This window comes from Puntigrus tetrazona, chromosome 3, assembly GCF_018831695.1.
Source record: "Puntigrus tetrazona isolate hp1 chromosome 3, ASM1883169v1, whole genome shotgun sequence".
Lineage (NCBI taxonomy): Eukaryota > Metazoa > Chordata > Actinopteri > Cypriniformes > Cyprinidae > Puntigrus > Puntigrus tetrazona.
Window position 1 is genome coordinate 13,315,179 of NC_056701.1, and position 21,426 is coordinate 13,336,604.

The 21,426-nt window shown below is 39.5% G+C and overlaps 1 protein-coding gene across 5 annotated transcripts in view; it reads right to left on the minus strand.

Annotated features, from left to right (window-relative positions):
* sept9a (septin 9a) overlaps positions 1–21,426 on the minus strand; it is a 63,331-nt gene that overhangs the window by 29,803 nt on the left and 12,102 nt on the right. For 3 of the 5 annotated variants that reach the window (XM_043235884.1, XM_043235888.1, XM_043235887.1), the window contains one exon: positions 6,449–7,129. In XM_043235884.1, coding sequence (XP_043091819.1) covers positions 6,449–7,129 — 681 coding nt within the window. Of the gene's footprint in view, positions 1–6,448; positions 7,130–7,580; positions 7,830–16,039; positions 16,378–21,426 lie in introns of those variants that run through there. The other 2 variants (XM_043235885.1, XM_043235886.1) reach the window with 2 other exon arrangements.

The window sequence follows — 21,426 nt, forward strand, 5'->3', positions numbered from 1 at the left end:
TCGGCATTACCTGTTTTGCAAATCGCTGTCCGTGTGTCCTTCTCAGATATTCTGAAATACGTCCACGTCGAAGACATGTTGCTTCAGACAAGCACGTGTAGGTCACGGATTCTGTTTGCATCATCACAACATTTTGTTCGTATTGTTTCTGTGATAAAAGTCTTTCGAAAATTTTCAGTGGCTGAATATTCGGTGCATCCTTATTCATTTTACCTCAAAACTGAAGACTTTGGAGCAGGAAAAGGCCACCAATAATAATCCTTAGTTGTTATATTTGCTATTTTATTGGTATGGAACTTGATAGAGTCAATTTTGAATCTCAGTTACACAGTATCTGTATCATAGCAATAAAAGCACATAGAAAATATTATGACAGTCTTCAGGCCACAACCCTCAGTGCTATGCAAGCGTTTTGGCTTGTGACGGTTCTTTGATCCGCCATCAAGACACAATTTTATGCTACTTTATTTCCCGACAGCCATGTACTGGCTTAGTACATACATTAGTACATTTTCATTTCTGAGGTATGTTCTTCCCATAAGAAAACAAGTTTCTGTCCAAAGCAACAACAAAAAAAATAAATGTCATTGAGGATAAACTGCCATTTAAAATCAAGTGCCAAAGAAAATGACCACATAACTCAATTAGGATCTTACTCAGCCTCAAATTATGGTCTTGTCTTTGGATTAAAATCTCTTTTTAAAAGACCTTAAAGGTTCACAGTCAGAGGTTTCTGCCACAGTAAGCAGGTCTCTACTACTTAGATGTGCCAGCAGATTTATGGACAGAGGTCAGTTGAACAAAAGAAAGAAAGTCGAATAGATTTAGAATGACATGTGGATGAGTAAATGATGACAGAATATTTAATTTTGGGTGAACAATCCCTTTAATCGTTAATATCTTTACAACTCATTGCACTATTAGCATGACATTTAAAGTGCTTTGGTTTTGTTAAACGCATGGGTATGCCCAGAATACTCTACTGAAGTCAGGGTGGAGGTCACTCTTGAGTAAAAAAGGAGGTAAATGTGTCTGAATCATCAAAGCTCCTCTTAAAAAGCAGGAAGGTCTTTTGCGTCACTTCAACAGATTTCTCAATTCATCTTAGCCTCGAGCAGCATGACAGCGATGACCTAACTATGAAACCTTCTCTCTTCCTGTCCCCAGCTCCTTGGAAACAATAGTCATGGTTTTAACACGCCTGTGAGCAAACTTAAAAGCCTCCTACAAATGCCAGGAGCAGTTCTGCGCCGTTTACCATGCTGAGTCCAAAGGAAATAGAGCAAGGTCAACCGGTCACAGCTGATGGCTCAAGGAAGGAAGCTCGTGTGAATGTGCGCATGAGTGTGTGTTTGTATAAGAATATGAACTCTACTTTAGATCACTTCCTGATAAAGCCAACAAAGCAAAAAAGCTTTTCTGTAATGTTTCCTGTAGGAAATGTGGGTGTTTCTTCAACTACAGGCATCGTGTCCCAAAAAAAAAAAAAAAAAAAAATTATCAAATGACAAGACTGTCAATGAAGACCATGTTTGATATACAACAGATACGCAATCTTAAACATAACAGAATTTGCTTCAGACAAAGACCAATGACAATATTAGTTAATTTTTTTTTTGCTATTTTTTGCATTTGCATCATTTTCAATATAGTTGTAATTTTTATCACATAGTCTAAAAAAAAGTGCATTTGTTAAGCACTTAATTATATTATATTAACTAACATTTTTTTTGTTTTGAAATGACATTTGCACAATATACGCAACACATCATTTCATTATGTAATTTGTTGGAAAAATTAATGACATTTTAGAAAAACGCCAAAAAAAAAAAAAGAGAGGACAAAAACTATTCAGAGTGTGAAAAAAGTAAAAACACAGAGTGCTAAAAGATGAGGTTACAGAAACACGCATATGAAATGAACAGACATTAAAATGCTCAGCGAATCTCCTGGCAATAAAAGTGCAAGATCCAGACAGCCTAAGTCTACATCATAAACAATAATTCTTAATGCCGCAGCATCTCTCACAATATGCAAATCCAATTACCAAATGCTTTGCCGATGGTCCTGTATCAGCAGAACAAATGCAAGAGATCTGTCCGGCTGGCTGGGGTCTAATCAGAGGTCACACCTCATTTAAGAGAAAACTGGCATGACAAGAGTCGATCCCTGCGGGGATATAACTTTCCATTAGCCTCAGGCTTGAGAGGGAAGGAAAAATTCACACACAATGACTTCAGTGAAGGTCTTCCAAACAAATTCTCAGTGACTATTCAAAAAGGCATGCTCCCTCGGACTAACACATAAAAAACACACATGCTACAAAAATAGAGAAAATAAAAAAAGATACATCCAATAACCTCACGTTAAGTTATAGAATAAACTGACCTCGCAGCGCAGCGTTCCCAGGGCAGAATATTCACTACAAATCAAACGGTTTCTATTAGACACACTTTTAAGATGGGATGGTTTTTGGGGAAACGAATCATTGCACATACAATCAAAACGGTCAATGACAAAGAGCTTTTGTGATAGAACTTTTTCCTTTAGGGGTGATCTGAACCTGAAGGAATTTTCCCACACAAATTCACAGGGGGAATTCATAAAGCAGGCCGGCAGAAACAGACCAGTGGTCACCTGGTAAATGTGTCATTCTGTTCAGTTCATTATGAAAGCTCAACTCCCTCTCATCCCTTCAGGTCACAACCAAGTCATCCAGCAGTCCCCGTTAAATCAATAAATGCTCTTCATGAGTAACACAGACACAAACCACAAACTAGTGAGTAAGCACTCCTCGTCATCTGTTAAAGGTTTTTTTCCTAAACGCATAAAGAGTGTGACCTGAACTAACAATTGTAATATCAGATGTAGTAGTATACGCAGCCCTAGACTGAAGATGGTGTAAAACTAAACTATTCACCTAAAAATAAAAAACTTTACATTGTGAGCATATTTTCTGTTCCAGTTTAAATCTGTGCATCTTTGATGAATACATATATTGAAAGTAAACTACAAAAGTTATAAAATGTCAAATTCTGTAAATTCATTTAAACGAATCCCCTGAATCAGTGCATTATATTCACATCCCACTTCCTGAACACCAACATGTGCTTTAAATTATTAACACTGGTCTGAAATATTTAGTCAAGTTTAAAGTAAAAAAAAAAAATTCCCAAATCAGAGGTCAGTTGATTTTCCCCTCATCTAGACACTTTACAGAGGCTTTGTTCTGCCTGGCACTTAGTGCTTTATCTCTCTCTGCTTCTCCTTATCTGGGCTGTGTTAGCAGGGCTCCGCTCGCTGCATCCAGGGGCTTGTGCAGGAACACTAATTAAACCCAAATGTGCTGCAGGCTTCCTGGATCACATCCTGAGAAGGCTTTCTTTTAGAGTTTCTGTCTTATTTCATCCTCGAGAAAAATGAAAAGCCAAAGAAGGACAGCAATGCTCACAAAAACAGAAAATAGAGAAAAACACTGTCTAAAGCATGCGCTTGCGTTTCAATGCAGTGAAGTCAACGTTTCTAGGCAAACACGCCAGGTTATGTGAACCATTCATGTTCTCTACTCTGTTTGCCACTCCGTTTTCTGTATACAGTGTAAAAGCTGAAATTTAAACGGTGTCTATTTTTACGCAGCACATTTTATGAACTCCAGATCTGGACAGACACACCCACCAGCTGAACACATGTGTCGCAAACCAACAAGCCCCTTAGCTAGGCTGCAAGACCGTATTCTCACAATCTCAGCCATAACACTTGAGCTAGAGACTTATCTATCTTTCATATGCAAATGTGGAATCTGATGGGGGAGACCTTGGACCAATAAGACCAATAAGAAACAGATGCTTAGCAATGGAAGGGCTTGATAAATAGAAAACATGAGCGGCAGAAATAACAAGTCTTTGTATTGGGTGAACTGTACCTTCAGCCCAAAAATGAAATCCGTCATCATTTGCTCACCCACATACAGTCCCAAATCTTTGGCTTTCCTTTGTCTTCGAAAAACAAGAGAGATTTGTCGCTTCTTTTGAAGGGCAGGCAATCAAAACACTGATGTGTTAAATCTAAAAGTTCAATTATGAACCAGTGAGTTTTGGGAATGAGCCAGTGATGATGTTTATACGTCTAAATCTATCCATTATGTAAAGTGACTAGGATAAGACTTTGGATAAAGCCACTGTTTCAAAGACGAATACGTCTTACGAGTTTGGAATGACATGAAGATGAGTAAATAATGACAGATTTCTTTCCGAGTGAACTTTCCTTTCTTTTTATAATCTTGAGAGTAATGTAGAAAGCTAATGAGAGCGAGAGCACGAGAGCAGAAGGTTGAGAAAAACTGCGTCCATGTCCAAGATTTGCATAAATGTTTCTTTATTTGGCGCTTTAAAACTTCTCAGATTGGCTCAATGCAGCTTTTAGTCATGACTTTGGAATACGGTTTCTGAGCCAGTGTTACACTCAGAACTGATACCGTCCCAAATCAGGTCTTTTCTGTACGAGTGCAAGAATAACCTTGCTCGGGTTGCATTTAAACTTAAAACAGCAACTTTTGAATACATTTTGATCAGATAAACAGCATGAAACCCTGTCTATCTGAGCGGAGAGAGAGTAGATAGGGTTATATGGAAACTTTTCATATTTGTATCACTGCCTAAGAGGAATCCTGATCATCTCAGTTTTGATTCAGCACTAAAACAATGCATCGGGTCTGTTGACCTCACTCAGTGATACAGCTCCAACATTCTTTCCTATGAGGAGTTTCTGTTTTTCTCATTACCATATGCTGGATTCTGTGTGATTTGATCACCACTCAACCTGAAGACGACGTTCTCATGGGCGCCCGCTTCTCAAAACACAAAGCTTCAGCGAACCTCGATTTCAGACTAAATCAATGTGTATAAAGTGGGGTTCGAATGTCTTTGTTGACAATGGAAAGATCTGTCATTTGAAATCTAGCTTGAACCTGGAAATAGGGATGTAGGATATGCATTTTCTACAATTATATCATGTTTTTTGTTTTAATGACGTGTAAGATGATGACATTGTCACTCGCTTATGAAAAACGTCCAATAGTTTATGCTTTCACTGTCTGTTTTAGCATTAGAATGCCACCATGAATAGATCAAAACAAAAACCAGAGCAGAAATATTATGCATCTCAAAGCAAAAACAAAAAAGATTGTTTGAGTAAATCGTTCAATGACTGACTCAGTATTTTGAAAGTGTATTTCAAAATAATCATATATCATATTAATTAAATATATCATATTAATATATATTATATCATATTTCAGTATTGTGTTGGAAAGAGTAACAATATTGACAATTAATCTGTAAGTTTCCACCAAAGGCCAGTCATTAAGATCTCACAAGCCACAGTGGTGTACCAATTCAAATGCCATGGAGAAAGTTTGAGCAAAACATGCTAACAGAGCTTCAGAGGAGACAACAGAGCAGTGGATTTATTGATTTATTTACTCTAACTTATATTGCTACTGCCACACAGATCTAATATAAACATATTTCCCAGCTGTTTACCTTCACAGACATAATTAACTGCCTGTTTTTGTAACTTGTGTGTTTTCAATGTATACTTGCGTGTGAATGAGAACTTAATTCAGTCCTCGCATGCCTTTGACAGCCACTTTCTGTCTGTGTCCTTCAGATGTACGTACTCAGAAAATTACATATCAGAACTTTAAACTAATATGGTTAAAAACTAAAAAAGCAATAATCAGAATCAAAACAGTTTTTTAAGACTTGAGCTAAAACTTCTGACACATTCTGGGGACAACAGATTATAATACATATAGTAAAAAGGGGCATAATATGTCTTTAATTCGTTTGTTTGTTTGAGTTTAACGCCAAGCCAGTTTCTATAACTATTTTCATGGTGAGAAAAAATGTATAACAGAATATATAAAATTTTTCAAAGGTATTTTCAGTAAAAACTGTATTTTGATTTATTTTTAAAAATATCTTTAAAAGAGTTAACTAAATATTAATTAAAAAAAGTTTACTTACAGGATATAAACCAGCACAATCTAAAAAAAACATGATTTACAGATAAAGGGCTTTTTAAAATATTAATTTCTGTCCAAACCTTGAACTGAAAACAGCACAGAAAAATCTAAAAAAAAGTCAAGACCTACATCAGCCAGGATACCAGTAGAAAAACACACTTGACAAAATGCTGTATTGTTTTCAATAAAATCTCCCAAAAATGTCAAAGACATAATCTTTTGTCTATATCACAAATTATCATTTTGATACAAAATTACTACAAAACTGAAAAACTAAACTTAACTAGAAAAATGAGTAAAAATACTTTCTGTTTATAAACCCTGCTGAATATAAAAGCGCACTTCACAGTGTAAATATCAGATCCAGATCATGCAGGCATCTAGCCAGACAGTAACTTAGCAATGAAAAAGCATGTGACTTACTCTCCAGAGGCCTTAGGGGGGCTTCATGTACTGACGGAGGGGTTTTGTATTCATTGAAGGTAGGAGTGATGCTGGCTGCGGAGGTGAAGCTGTTCTCCGAATCCCTTGCAGGAGACGGTGTGTCCAGCTGTCTGTTAATGTGCATCTCAGCCCGTCTAGTCGGAGCCGAGATCTCAAGAGGGCTGGGAGGCTCTGCTCGCCTCTGGGACAGCTCAGGGATCCGGGACGCAGATACTGGTGGGTCAGCTCTCCTAGGGGGTGTTGGAGGTTCCTGGGGTCTGCTGTTGTTACCCTCAGCCCTTCTGTGAAGAGGCCCGTCTGTGGCTTTACTCTGGAGCGAGACCTCTGGTCTCTTCAAGCCGAAACGGGCGATACCGGGACTGGGTGAGCTGTCCACCTGCTTGGAGGAGATGTCGATGGAGATCTCTGTCCTGCGCGACACAGTCTCTGGGACACGGCCCCCCAATAACTCTATGCGCCTCAGGCTGGACTTTGGAGAGCGCTGGTTGGAGGAGGACTCCGAAGCATGCCTGGAGGTGGACTCGGAGTTGAGCGACCTCATGTCGTGGAAACGGCTGCTCGCAGAAGAGGTGGACGAGCGCAGAGGATTGGTCGTTCTACGTGAAAGAGGGGATGGGTTTGTGGATGTATCCTCCTCCACTTCAAATGACCTCTTTAGTGCTGTAAACAAATACAAATACAAATAAAAAAATCAGGCAACTTTTTAAAGCTTTAAACAGACAAACTCCCCCAAAACAGATAAATAAATACATTATTACTTAAACATAACTACAACAGGTTTAGTTAAAACTAGACCAAAAACAACATTACAGAACATGTCTTCCAAAATTAGGTCATCTAAGAAAGTTTAAATAATTAAATAAAAAAACTTTTTATACATATAAAAAAGACTGACCGATATCATCAAAACAAACGGAATTTGTTTCTCTGAAAGCACTGGTACAGAAAGTTTGCAATGTTTAAACTTTTCTACCGGGTTAAAACGCTCGCATGGTCGCTCCGTAACGTGTAAAGAAATGTCTTTTGTGTCGGCGGGGATATAATTGAAAGTAAACATAAATGCTTGTCTGAAGTAAGAACCCTTTTTTGGTTTTATATTTTTTTGAAATACCTGATTTCACGCGCTTCAAATGTTTCGTAAACATAGCTGCAGCTTGAGTGTTCACGCCTGAATGAACACCGCCATCGCCTGACTCGAGCGCAATGGGTTTTAGACGTGTCCGGTTCGTTTATTTGAGTCGAATCTTTCCAGTGAATCGGTTGAACCGGTTCGCATATGATTTCTTTATTACACTCGGTCCGAGCGGGAGCAAAATATCATTCTAGTCGTTAAACCGGAACTATCTCTTTTTTTATTTGTCTGACTTCCGGTGATGGTGGATTTTAATTCGTTTGCTGGCTCATTAAACAGAGGATTCAAACGTGTTAACGTGTTAACTACTAAACAAAGAACGAGCTGAAAAAGATTTGGACTGAACTGAAGTAAATTACTTTAAACGGGTCGCAGAAATATTTAGCTAAATGTCTGTCTATCTAGCTATGTCGCCACTACATATGATGCATCAGGTGCATTTTTGTAACTTTTAACATTTTTGCCCTGAGCCCTGGTTCAATTCTGTTGCTAGTACAGAGGGAGAGATAGACTGCTGGCATTGCATCAAGCCAAAAAAAAAGTGTAATCCATAGCTAGAGTGCAAACATTGATGAGGTTTTGAAACTGGAGCTGGACAACCTTAAGATTAGATTTTTCAATTATCTGCAACATGGCGCTCCACAGAAAGAGACAAACAATGGCATGCTTGGTCACTCAGGACATTTGTCTATACTAATCCCCAGGAAATTTCTAGACACTTGAGTCATGCACAGACACAGCAGTCATATTAATGGCCAACAGCAGTGCTATGCCTTTAAGTTCTGAGCAGGTGGTTGCTATTCTATCCAGTTGGTCTGTCCAAGCATTAAACCACATCTCTCTCTCTCTCTCTCTCTCTCTCTCTCTCTCTCTCTCTCTCTCTCTCTTTCTTTCTTTCCCTCCCTCCCTCTTTCTCTCTCTTTTGTAGAACGGCATGGGCCCTTGGCACTAATATTTGTTAACAACATCCCGTCATTTTTTAAGCTAGTGCTGGCAAAATATTGGACATGTGTAAGTTAAGTATTTTCCAAGTGGCTTATTTTAGCACATTGGTTTTAAAGCTCAGCGACTATTTTATGACTGGCCTAGTAAGATTTGGCATAGGTGCCCATGGCACATTAGCAAGATAAACAGTATAATCTACTTACTGGAACCTTTTGTTGGCATCTCTGAAACTACCCTGAAAATTTCAATTTTCTTTCTGTGGGGTCAATAAATGCTGGATGGATGCAAAGGGCCTTTGCAAGTCTTGCCTTTTTGTTGTACAAACTTCAAGGCATCCAATTCACAGCTGGATCTTAGTTTAGTGTGGGAGAGCATCAGTGTTTGAAGTTTTATTGGCAGCTTTATTCATAATAAATAAAAAATTGCTGTGATCAGATATGCATCCAGCTATTGAACAAAACAGGAAAACTAAAAGTGTATAGGCTAAAGGTGGCTATTTCTATTCTTAAGAAATAAAGATATGTGAAATAAAACAATATATAAATTAAATAATATTAAGCTTGATTTTTTTAAATACATATATATATATATATATATATATATATATATATATATATTGTGATAGTCGGCTGCCCCTCCTCTTTATTGTCACCATCATATTCGCGCCCTTCACCAGGCTCCCGGCGGGAGTGGGTGTGTTCGAGAGGAGGGGCGTGGTATTGGCCAGGTCTGGCGGCGTGTGACGAGGCACACCTGAGGGGATTTAGCCTTGTCACCGCCGCCGTTAAATGCCCTGCGGCGCCTCTCCTCGGGAGACCGGTCTCTTCCCCGTGCATGCACGCTGGTGTCCTCGTGGGTCCAGGAAGGGTGCGCGATGGACCTCACCCCGCCGTCCGAGAAGTGCGTCGTGGGACCCCGTAGTCAGGTTGTGACCACACAGCTCATCCCACTCTGCCGCCGGAGCAAAGAAACGACGGAGACGCCGCGGAAGAAGCGCGCGCGCCCCGCGCCCGGGCCAGAAAAGGGGAGCGCGTGCGACCGCCGGACTCCGCCCCTTACCTGGACCCTTTCCCCTGGAACACGGCCTCAACCTTCACTTTCCCAGCGGCACAGCGAGGACACCAGATCCCCCTTTTATTTGGACACTTTTCCCTGGACACTTTATTATTTTGTATTATTATTTATTTTGTTAATAAAGAAAAGCCTCTCGAGGCCTGACGCCACGCCCACTGTGTCTGTCGTTGGCTCCTCCGTCACAATATATATATATATATATATATATATATATATATATCTAGATCGTCAGTAGAGCAGGTTCAGTGTTTCTCAGGACATCCAATGTCTCATATAGGTGTTCATTATGTACCTCGGCAATATATGTTATGCTATTCAGTGACATGCTTTTCATAACACCGCACGCATGGATCCATTTTCTTCCAGCACACAGGAAAACTGACCTTCCTTCAGCGGGAAAGGATGGAAACCGGTGGTCCTGTTTTACAGAACCTTTGCATTTGGGTAAAGTGAAGAGGCCTGCCAGGCATTTGTTTCATTTCTGAGTGGTTGAGTGATGTTTTTTTCTCCTTACACCACCAGTGTTATGATTGGATATGTGATACTCTCAATTCAGACTTAGAACATACATTTATTTTGAACTGCTTTGCTTTTTCTCATGTGCCAGAGGACAGAATCACCATTTTTCTCATGAGTCATCTTCGGAGGGGGGTTTCTTTTAAGCTGCGCCCTGATGATATCATTTCCTGCCAATTCAAAGTGTGGCTGGATTAAAATGGAATCTTGAATGCACTGAATAACTGTGCATTATGCATTCTGTGATTATACCAAACATAATCAACAAAACTTAAACTAGCAGTGAACACTCACACACACACACACACAATTCCTTGGGCAGGATTATGGCTCAACGGAAAATGATTGTGAATATGTGTTAAACAGGAAGAGACATTGTCTGTCTTGTTTCTTTAGTCCAGGCAATAATATACTTGGCACTGCATGCTATATAAAGGCATACACAGATGAATCATAATAGTTTGATAAACAACAGGATTAATCTCTCTCAGCATTATCCTCAAACATCCTTTTCATTCACAGACAGGAAGTCAATGATTGCAGGCAGATTTCAATGTGTAGTCCAATCACTTTTGGACTCTATAAAGTACAGTATAAAAACCATACAGTGCACTACAGCCAAAACAAGCACATGACTTCTTACATAAGAATCTTTATCTCAGTATGGGGCATGTGTATTTCTGACAGTGCGAGCTGGCTAGACACATTTGATGAGAGCTTCAAAGGTGTCTGACTCTGAAACTCTGTCCGTCTGTGGTTTCAAATACTATATAGAGCAGGTTTTCTCCTTGAGGGCCACTGTCTTGCACATATTAGCTCCAACCCTAATCAAAACTAACCTGAACCAGCTAATTAAGCTTTTCAGGATTACTAATACAGGCAAGTGAGTTTGATTAAGGCTGGAGATGCACAATTGTTTTTTTTTAATCTCATGAGATTTTCAGAATATGAGAGACCACAAACATGAGGACAAAAAGTCCTAGATTTCACCGTTTTGCACACCACACACTTACAGATTTTCATCCAGAGTCCCGACTGTGAACACGAGAAAGACTTGAGAATAAATATGATTTCCAGCACACGTTGTATGAACACTCTGTCGCCACAAATCGACAAGCTGATCCTCCGTACCTGCTGTCCCAAATCCTTTTGACTATTGATATCCTTGACTACCTTTGATATTATGCTTGGGTCTTCTGTCAGATCGCTTTATGATTGTAAGTTGTTTCGTTTCACATAATAATATCCAGATCTTACTCGCATTATTTCTCGGTGCTCTGCCCACACATCAGGATTCACCTCTGATGTTCTTCTGAGCAGATTTAGTCAAAATCAGTCAAATGGAGTGGCATTTAGTACACAGAGCTTCACTGTAGTTTAGCTTTGTGTATTAAATGCCGCTCCGTTTGAAAGCAGGTGATGGAGATTTACTACTAGTCACAGAATCTGCTTTACTGACGAGACACGTGACAATTCCATCCAACATATCATGCAGCCCTAACCTATAGCATCAGACATACTATTCGCATATAGTTCTTCGCTTACTGGCCTATTTAGTTTCACTATAAAGTGACTGCTGTCAAATGCATTGGCTCTGTTCTGAGTTGTTGCAAGGTAACTGTTTACTGTAAGTCTCTGTTGTCAATCTACATTGGATAGATTATCCATTTTAATATTGTGTTTGTGTCTTTAGTTGCACACCAAAGCATGAGCCACCGGAATAGTGATGCTTCCCCGACCAAGCTTCACTAACTAAAATAAAAGTAGATAGTTTGATAGCTGTTTAGCCCAGAAATTGTCAAAGTTTCTGAACAGTTCTCAGACAAGAGCAATCTGTCGTAATTATCACAGTCACATCTGCCCAGCCAGAAGAATCAGAGGTGTTTGAGGTATGTGCCGGCAAAAACAACAGGATACAAACAGAGAGTGTGATTCTGCTGTAATGATATGTTTGGCCTTGCTGATCTGCGAGAGTTTGGGAGCTGTGTGACGTAGCCTCAGGCTGTGGTGGGAAATGGGCCGCACGAAAACACATAAGAGCTCTCTCTCTCTCTCTCTCTCTCGCCATCTCTCACAGTACACACAGCTGCAGCTTTGAGTAAACACATACATGCAAACTCACACAGATGCATTCGCTCTCACACAACCCTGTGCTTATGCACACACACAACACACGCACATCTATGGAAGCAAGAGCATGTGATTGATACGTATGCATGACTTCTCACCGGTTAGTGTCCAGGGCTAAACTACGGGTAGAGGTTTACCTCAATACGCAGTGAAGGAAAGTCCAATGCAGTGTTAGCAGAGGCAGTGCAGGTGAGAAACGAATATGTGTGTGTATCTCTACTGTCAAATTCATCACGGCAAAAAAACATGTCATGTCTCACTTGCTTGCGGTTAGCCTTTAGGGTAAGGGCTGATAAGCTTCAGGGCAGTTTGCTAATAGCACAATGCTCTGGGTTCACTTTTTCGACCTGTGTATCATTTCAGGTTATGAGTATTAGTGAAAAACTATGAATTTTGCAACTACAGTGGGACATGCAGTATTTGAGGTGCTACTGAAGTGCAACTAGTGGTTACCAAGAAAATATAGTTTAGGGGTTTGTTTCCCATAGTTAGGTAACTATGGTAGCAAGCTTCATTGGTAACTTGCAACCATAGTTGCTATTGAGAAACTCACCCGGGCTAGCAGCTGTATATTGGAACATGGTAGATGGTCTAAACATAGATATAATATATATACTAATTACTCACGCTTACATTGTTGCAAACCTGTTTAACCTGTTTTATATATACTGTGAAATATAGAAAGGTGTTTTGATAAATGTTTCAGTGTTTATACAATGTTATCAACATTTCTCAAAATATCTGGTTTTTGTTTCCACAGAAAAAAAGTAAGTCAGACAGGTTTGGAATGAAATAAGGGTGAGAAAATGATAAAAGAATTTACGTTTTTGTTGTTTTGTTTTTGTGAGACAGCAAAGCTTTTTTTAATAGAATGGTGTCTGGTCAACCAACTAATGGCTAGTTTTGACTAGACAAAGCCAGATACCAAAACTAGATTTTCTGACTTGATAATCAACTAGTCTGTTTACTAGCTAATTCAAGCCCAAATATAGTAGGTGCTGTTAAGTGTGCTCTCTTTACAAGGCCATTTCTAAGAAAGGCAAAAAAAAAAATAATCACAAGACTGGGGAAAATGGTATGAAAATTCATGTGACACAGCTGTTATCAGCAATCTCTATTTCTCATGCACCTCTCTTTAATCTCTATTTTTATTAACTTTTCCTCTCTATTTTAACTCCCTTACCAGACTGTCACTCCCATACACACCCACACATCTACTTGAAATGATTGTGCAATGGTTTTGAGACTCTGAGTACATTATAACCAGTCTTAACCAGCCTCAGAGTTACACCAACACTCATAACAGTCTCACTTTCACATGTACTACAGCATAGCAAGGGTTAACTACTCGGGCTTATTATGATAAGCCTGACGACATTCATAAAGTTTCAAAAATAAGAACTTTTAGTATCCTTTCCGTTACAGATGGCCATAAACTTCATGTAACTGTTCAACATAACACATGCACATAGCACATGTTTCCATGGAGTATATCGGTATGTTCACACTTCAAATGTACAGTTATGAATTTCAGAAGTTATGAGCTTCATATATTAAGCCCATTTCCTTGTGCGGAGGCCAGCACTAAATAAATGGAAGTCATTTATTGCTCCGTTCCTAACCACAAGCCTTCTCTGAAAGTGAAAAAACAGCATTAGGCTGTAAGTGATGTGTTCGGTCATTGGCAGGACAACGTTAACCTGATGAGAAAACTAGCATCGCTAGCATAGCATATGTTGTGCACTGGTTTCCCATTAGGATTCTTAACTAGCAAGACATTCCTCTAGCCATCTAGTTTTATTAAAAGGTACATGCTGACAAATTTCACCAGCAAGATTTTGAAATTATGCTAGTTTTTCAGTTAGCCCTGCTGGTAAAAATCACACTGGACTAAACATTTTTTTTTAACCAATAATTAAAGGACTGGCATATCTTCATATAAAAGCCAGTCTAATTTGCTTGTTCATTTACTAGCCATTAACCAAAGCTAATGGACTTTGTGAATATACAGCTGTGAGATACTTTTCCCACCCTGAGGTAACGTTGCACAGAACCACACTATAAAGTGCATACTTCTCTTTATAGTGTGGTCAGTCCTGCCTATAAGCTCTGCAAATAGCCACGCTTGATGATGACTTTAGAGACAACATTTAGCTTGACATGCAACAACATGAAAGTGGTTTGGTCGCAGCATAATGAGAGTGCCTTTCCCCTCCTGATGTCTGATTTGTTAGCAATGTAATGAGTCCAAGTCTGAAATGGTTGACATGTGTCCATGAAATGACCAAAAGGTGCCAATTGAGGTCATCCAGAGCACTCCAACAGGACCCATTTAGAGACCCATAAATACTTGGCTGGTCTAGAATTATTGTAGTCTGAAAACAAACACATAAACATGTGTGTTTCTATCTGTCTTGAGCATCTAAGCATTCTCACTCCAGTGTTGACTTATGAATGACGTTGCATTTTATCTTGATTGCATCTTGATTTGGCAAGCTTTCCCTGTATTTTGCACATATACCCATAAGCAGAACTGTATATAGTTGCTGCACCTTTATTTAAATTATTTTCCATACCAGTCTCCACCGCTAGATTGCACACAAAAACACTTTAACTCTGGTTTGTTCATTTACATAATTTTAGAGGTTTACAATATATTGGTACTATATTGTTATTTGCGTAATTGTAATTGATCATATCATTCAAAATTGTATATTTAACTCATAATGCCATTTAGTCAAACGTTTGGCTTTGTCAGAAAAGCACAGCTCCATTCAGATTCGCAAAGACACTTCTAAACTGAGATGAAACTCCACTTCTGTCGCAGCTGCCATTTTCGGCACCCTCAGAATTTTGCGCTTTCTGTGGAATTTCCTCCTTCATTTGTCTGTAAGTTTTAGCTCAAAGCCAGAGCAAACTGTCTGCCTCTTTTTCTGCCTGTCCCTCTCTCTCATCCATTCAAGTAATCTCTTTCTCTCAGAGGCAAAGTGTATATCCACGAAGAAGCCTCTCGTCTGGGTGAGCCAGGTCATCAGCTGACTCATGAAGACCACCCTGCCCTGACCCGCATGCCGTTCCTTGTCCTCTAACCTCCTGATATTTGGCACAAAACGCATTCCGAGAAGTGATGACATTGAAAATCCAGACAAGTGGGAATGTGTCTTGTGTATGAGAGGCGTGTGCGTTTGTCAGGGTCTCTCGCAGCTGGATGAGAGGTGTTGAGAGAGGAAAGGGGGAAGGGGAGGATGACAGAGCAAATCAATGCCAGGAGCACACCGATGAAAAAATAAAAGACAGAAACACAGACGTTGACGCTCGAGGAGGTGAGCAGCAGGACCGGACGGCAGCCAGGTATGATGGTCAGTTTGCTGATGGTTAAAGCTGCTTTTGTGTTAACACAGTGAGGACGTTTCCTGTCATGCATGACTGTTTGTGTGTACAGCCTACAGAAAAGAGAGAATAGCACATACTGTGTACGACAAATACACACACACACACACACACACACAAACAGATCACTAGACGGCCACATGACCTGCGTGATACAAGCACAGCACACTCAGCTATAGAAAAAGACTCCAGGGACACAAACACACATACACATGCATACTAATATAAAGATATTGACAATAACTACGCTATAAGTTGGCTGCACTTTAAGAGAGCATTTAAAAGTTATAGCACCATTTCTGATTCTGATGAATGTTTTGTATTTTAAGACTCAACTGTTTCCTTACAAACTGCAAAGAATCGTAAGAGAAATAAAAACAAACCTTCAAAGTCTGAGATAATTCCCTCCAAATGCGCATTGACATTGGAATCAGACATTTTGAAGCTGCGGGATCAAAGCAACCTTTCCCAGCAAGGCGAAACTCTCACAGACTTTGTGCTCTCCAGCTCCCAAACAAATCCCAAATTAGGAGGTAACAGGGGGAGGAAAAAAGAGAAAGCGTTCGGAGCGGTCCCCAGATCCAAGCCCACGACTTTCTTAAAGGACCAACTGAGTTTTTCCCACTTCCTCCAGCTCTCTGAACGCAGCAGACCTCAGAATGAGAAACCGATGACAACCCCCAACCCCCACTCGCTCTCTTTCACTCTCTCACTTCTTTCCTCTCTCCTCCCTCCCTCTCTCTCTCTCTCTCTCTCTGACCAAGTCGCTTGGCTTCTAACGTGAGTTATTTGAGTTACTTTTCAAGCCGCCCCCAAACGTGCCGAAACTAGGTTCTTTTGCAATCGCAGATGAAGATAACGAGAGTATTTCTAGATTAAGCCCATGCGGACTGGGTGACGTGGGCGGACAAGTTCAGAAGAGTTCGGTCCGTGCGAGAAGCAGAGGGCAGCGGCGGTACATATTTCATCACGATCCCTGTGGATAGCACGTCTGCGCTTCCCCGGTAGTCTCCTGAATTCGAGCCTGAGGCCACCAGCTCTCATCGTAGCAAAGGGGAGTACGGGCTAAGACCGCGGGGTGCCATAAATCAGTGACCTCATGCTCAGCTCGGACTCCATCAGAGCTGCGTTTCTCCTCACACCTTCTGCTAAACACGTTTTCATTCAGGCATTATCAGCTCAGGCTACAGTTGAAGAGCTGGTTTTGTTAACAGATCCGATCTGCTAACTGTAGATACGGTGCTGCTGTGTGACTGGTTTGTTGGGTTTTTGACGGAAACGTCTCTGTTTGTGACACTATGATGGGAAATGCTATGAAATGGAGGGTGGCTTGTTGCAGGTCTGAAGAGTCATGGGCCAGAGCCTACAAAAACAGGAAAGTCAAGCTGCATGCGACTAATCATACAGCAGATTTCACAGCTCTTCAGGCATGTCTAATGCAAACACCAGGCCTTCTGTATACAGACTTGCAAACGCACATATACACACACCACTCAAATCCGGCAAAGAAGGACATGAAGACAGGCGTGTAGAGGAATAGGAGTGATCTGAAAAGTTTTAGACAGGCCTTATGTATTAACATTGTCAGACTGACTCATGAATATTAATTGATGAAATATTGTACACTCAGATGTCCTAACTAATTTGCTTATTATTCAGAAAGATTAGTCAGAAGGGAGCATAAACCAGCTTAGACCAGCATCCCAGCTTCAAAACATATCTCACCAGCATATGCTGTTTTTTTCAACAGTGTAGTTCATTTTATATTCCTGGTTTGACAACAATAAACTGCTGTATAGGTCATTTTTGTTGTAAAAATGTAAGGTAGCCTAAGTGTTTCTGATAATGGTATCAGGATCAGTTAATACATTTATTCAACATTATTCTGCATTCGATTCCAACAAAGACATTTGTAATGCTGTTTTTAAATATTTCTATTTCTCTAAGAATTTAGAAAATTACTGTTTTCACAAACATATTATAAAACACAACTCTTTTTGACATTGGTAATAATAAAAATGCTTCCTAAGCAGCAAATTAGAGTGATTTCTCAACGACTTGCTACTCTGAAAACTGCAGTAATGATGGTACAAATTTGGTTTTGCTCATTTCAAATTTTAAATATTCGAATATAAAACGGCAAAAGCTGAAATAGCACATGCTGAGATGGAAGCATATAGCTAACTACATCTATAAATCATACACAATGGGCAACATTAACCCGTTTGCACCATAGGCTACAAAAGATTCCCAGAAATTGCTCATTCATAAAATTGAAAGGGGCAGTCTAACCACTAGATGTCGCTGTAACCCACACAACGGTTGTGGAATTTGCCACTTATCTCAATTGTAGCATGTTAAAGCGGAAATAAAATAATTAACACTGGCATAATCTTCTTAAGACAGTGAGATCTCACATGCTTTGTTGTGGAGAGCTGTACCAGGCTGAAAGAGGCTTCTGTAAACGAATGCTGTCAGAAGCCATAACTCTTTCCACCCTGACATACCACAGAGAGAGAGAGATCCCTCAGACTGGAGAACATAAACAATTACTTGAATATTGGCTTCCATTTAGGTGGGACCTAAGTAGCATGTGATTTACATTACATTTGTGTTGCTAGTTCTCCAGATGTGTATGAATTGTCTGTAGAACTGTGAATTTAGTACCTAAGCATAACTGCAGCGTCCATCTCCTCCTCCCTGAGCCTCTGCATGTTTACACACTGCCTCAGATCACCAGTCAGGCTATCTGCTCTGGTGTCTCCCAGGACCCCATTACACTCTCTAGCAGCAAAACATCTGGAGAAGGTCCTTACACCGAGGGAGTCCACTCAGATTTACTCTCTCTCTCTGTGTTTCTTTGCCTGTGAGGTAGACGAGCATTAGAATGTGCATGGACCTGTAACCTTTGTTCTCGAAAGGCACATAAATCCGGTCCGAATCATCATTCAGATGTGTTTAATCACTCCATTCTGTGTGTCACAGGGTAATGTCCTGAAAAGTCACCTTCTCCTTGTAATACCTATGTCACTGTATAAATTTACACTCTCATTTGTCACAAAAACGCACACACACACGTATGCTACACAGTGGCCAAGTATTTAAGTTTACTTCCCTCCCTGATCGAAGCTTTCCAAATGTATGTGCGCTACCTTTAGCAGATACTGTTTGCATGTAAACAGGAAGGCCGTCTCAATATTTTTTTCTATTTTATGTACCCACACAGAATGTGTCCTGCTGAAGTTACTTCAGTTTACTTCCTCTTTTGACCTGTGAAGGATGTTTTATATAGGGCACGTTGTTTTATACATGTGAGGCTCTGCCGACATTGCCTGCCCTTTAGGCTGTTGACAGAAAAGCGAGATCATTAGTCCGTGAGGTTTTAACACCCTTGGTATATTTAAAATTTCATTAGAGAATCAATAACAGGATTAAAGGATAATAATCCTCAGAATATGAGCATATGCTATATATACACTTTTGAAATGCAGGGTCAGCACCTTTCTGTACTGAGAGGTGTTTACACTATAAGTGTGGGAACGGCACGCACAAAACCAATGAAAATGGTCAACAGGATGTGATGTCATACTTATGTCTAACTTATTTTCATTTGGTAAAGTTTCTTCCAATGGTGCTATCATTTTGAAAATAAGAGTCACGAAGAAGAGACATCTTTGCATGTGCTTCCATGTCCAAAAAAATTGGACTGAAATTGTATAAACACTTGAAATTTATGTCACTTATTAACTGTGTCTTAAAATATGTCTCTTAGTGCAAACTGAGAAGAAAAAAAAACTTCTTAAAGGGGAATTAACATTAGAAATGTTAATTTTGTATGTGCCAGACACTGACTAAAAAACTGAAACATAGGTGGTTTTCTGCTTGGGCGGTTATTTCTAAATAACGGATTTACATATATAATTCACTGACATATTTGAGTCATCAATGAGTACTGTTTACAGCTGTCCTACAAAAACAAGGGGAAGAGGGAAACAAAACACAGCAGGAGTTAGTTTCCAGACAAGTCTAGACCTACACCATCCCTCGAAAAAGATCATTCACATCGTCAAATTTCATTGTTTGACTTATGAATAGCAGTCATTCTTTATGGATTATTTTTCTAATTCTTATTAATATTTGTTGTGGTGCACAAACAAGAAAAAAGTATGCTGTCGCTTTTTGAGGAAGTGAGACAAGTGTGAGCGTGAGCTCAAGGAATCATTCGCTGCTGTGACCGAAGCATTATGGTTATTAGCATAGCTGTATTTAGCCTTGAATATTTCTGTCATCACACATCGTGGTCATTTTAGACGTGTATTTTCATTAGATTCAAATTAAAATGACAGGCCTACGACAATTTGTAGTATGTGCTCTGTCAGTCTTTCATCCATGTTATCCTAAAAATTGCAGCAGACAAAACCTTGGGGTGTAAAAATTTGCTGTGACCTAATAAACTAAGACAGTGTGACCCCTCACACCTTCATCTATCCAGATGCATTCTGACATTGCTTCTCTTATTCACCACTTCCTGTTTTCCATTCCTCTCTCTCTCTCTCTCTCTCTCTCTCTCTCTCTCTCTCTCTCTCTCTCTCTCTCTCTCTCTCTCTCTCTGTTCATCCGTCCGCACAGCACTGATTCGTTGTTCTAAATGAATTTGATCATTTAACTCTGCTCTTACACAAAAAGTACAATGGTATTATCAAAACCATACAATGTGTCCATTTTTTGTAAAGACTATTATCTACGTATAGATTTAGAAATGTGAAGCATCACATCAAATCCCTGATATAATGTATTACCATATTTGAGCCACTAACCTCAAAACCTAATTATATCTTGTAAACGTAAAGTTAAAATATACAGATACATTTGCAGTCACAGTCATTTTAGTCACCATATTATATAGATGCAAGTATTGTTTCTGAATGCTATCATACAAGCAAAACCAAAAAGCCAAACAAGATATAAATGAAATGAAGTTTTGATTCAGTTATAACAACTTATTTAAATAATTTGAAGGTTAGGATTGATTAAAGTGTTCGAATCCTTCAGAATTAGTTTAATCCTTTGAAATTAGGCATGTTTGTTTAGATAAAGTGACCTTTTTCATTTCATTGCTCATATACAAATGAACCTAACTCTAAATCCTATGAATGTAAAAGAATTTGTGAAATTCCTTGAATACTCTTTAGCACGCTTAACTACTCCACAACCTTAAACAAAAACACTCACACACACACACACACACACACAATTCTCATCTTTACATTTCACTTCTGCTCCAGCATTTTTCCTTCTCTATCTGTCTAATAAATCTGGCATTATGCAGTATTAAATTTTGCTGGCTCTGTGGTATTGGCCTAATTCCTGTATTGCGAGTCACTTTTGATAAAAATGTCTGCTAAGATGCATACATTTGGAGCTTAATTTTGATGCATTTCATACATTATGCATTATCTTCAAACATACAATATATATATGTGTGCTAGAACCACATGCAACATCGAAATACCTTCTAATAAGATCGTGCAGTTTTTTCGCTTTTCTCTTTTTCAGTTCCTGCTAAATGCATTATAGACCCACCTGGACTCACGGCTAACTATCTCAGAAGTGATCTGGGACCTTGTGCTCATAAGGGTCATTCCTCATGCATTTATACTAGAACTGGCTCTCTGTCAGGGCACCAGGTGTGTCAACTCAGATAAAGAATAAAGGCTAGTATTATATAGTGTATTAACTTTTTTTCTATGCGGCTGAAGCACAGCACTGT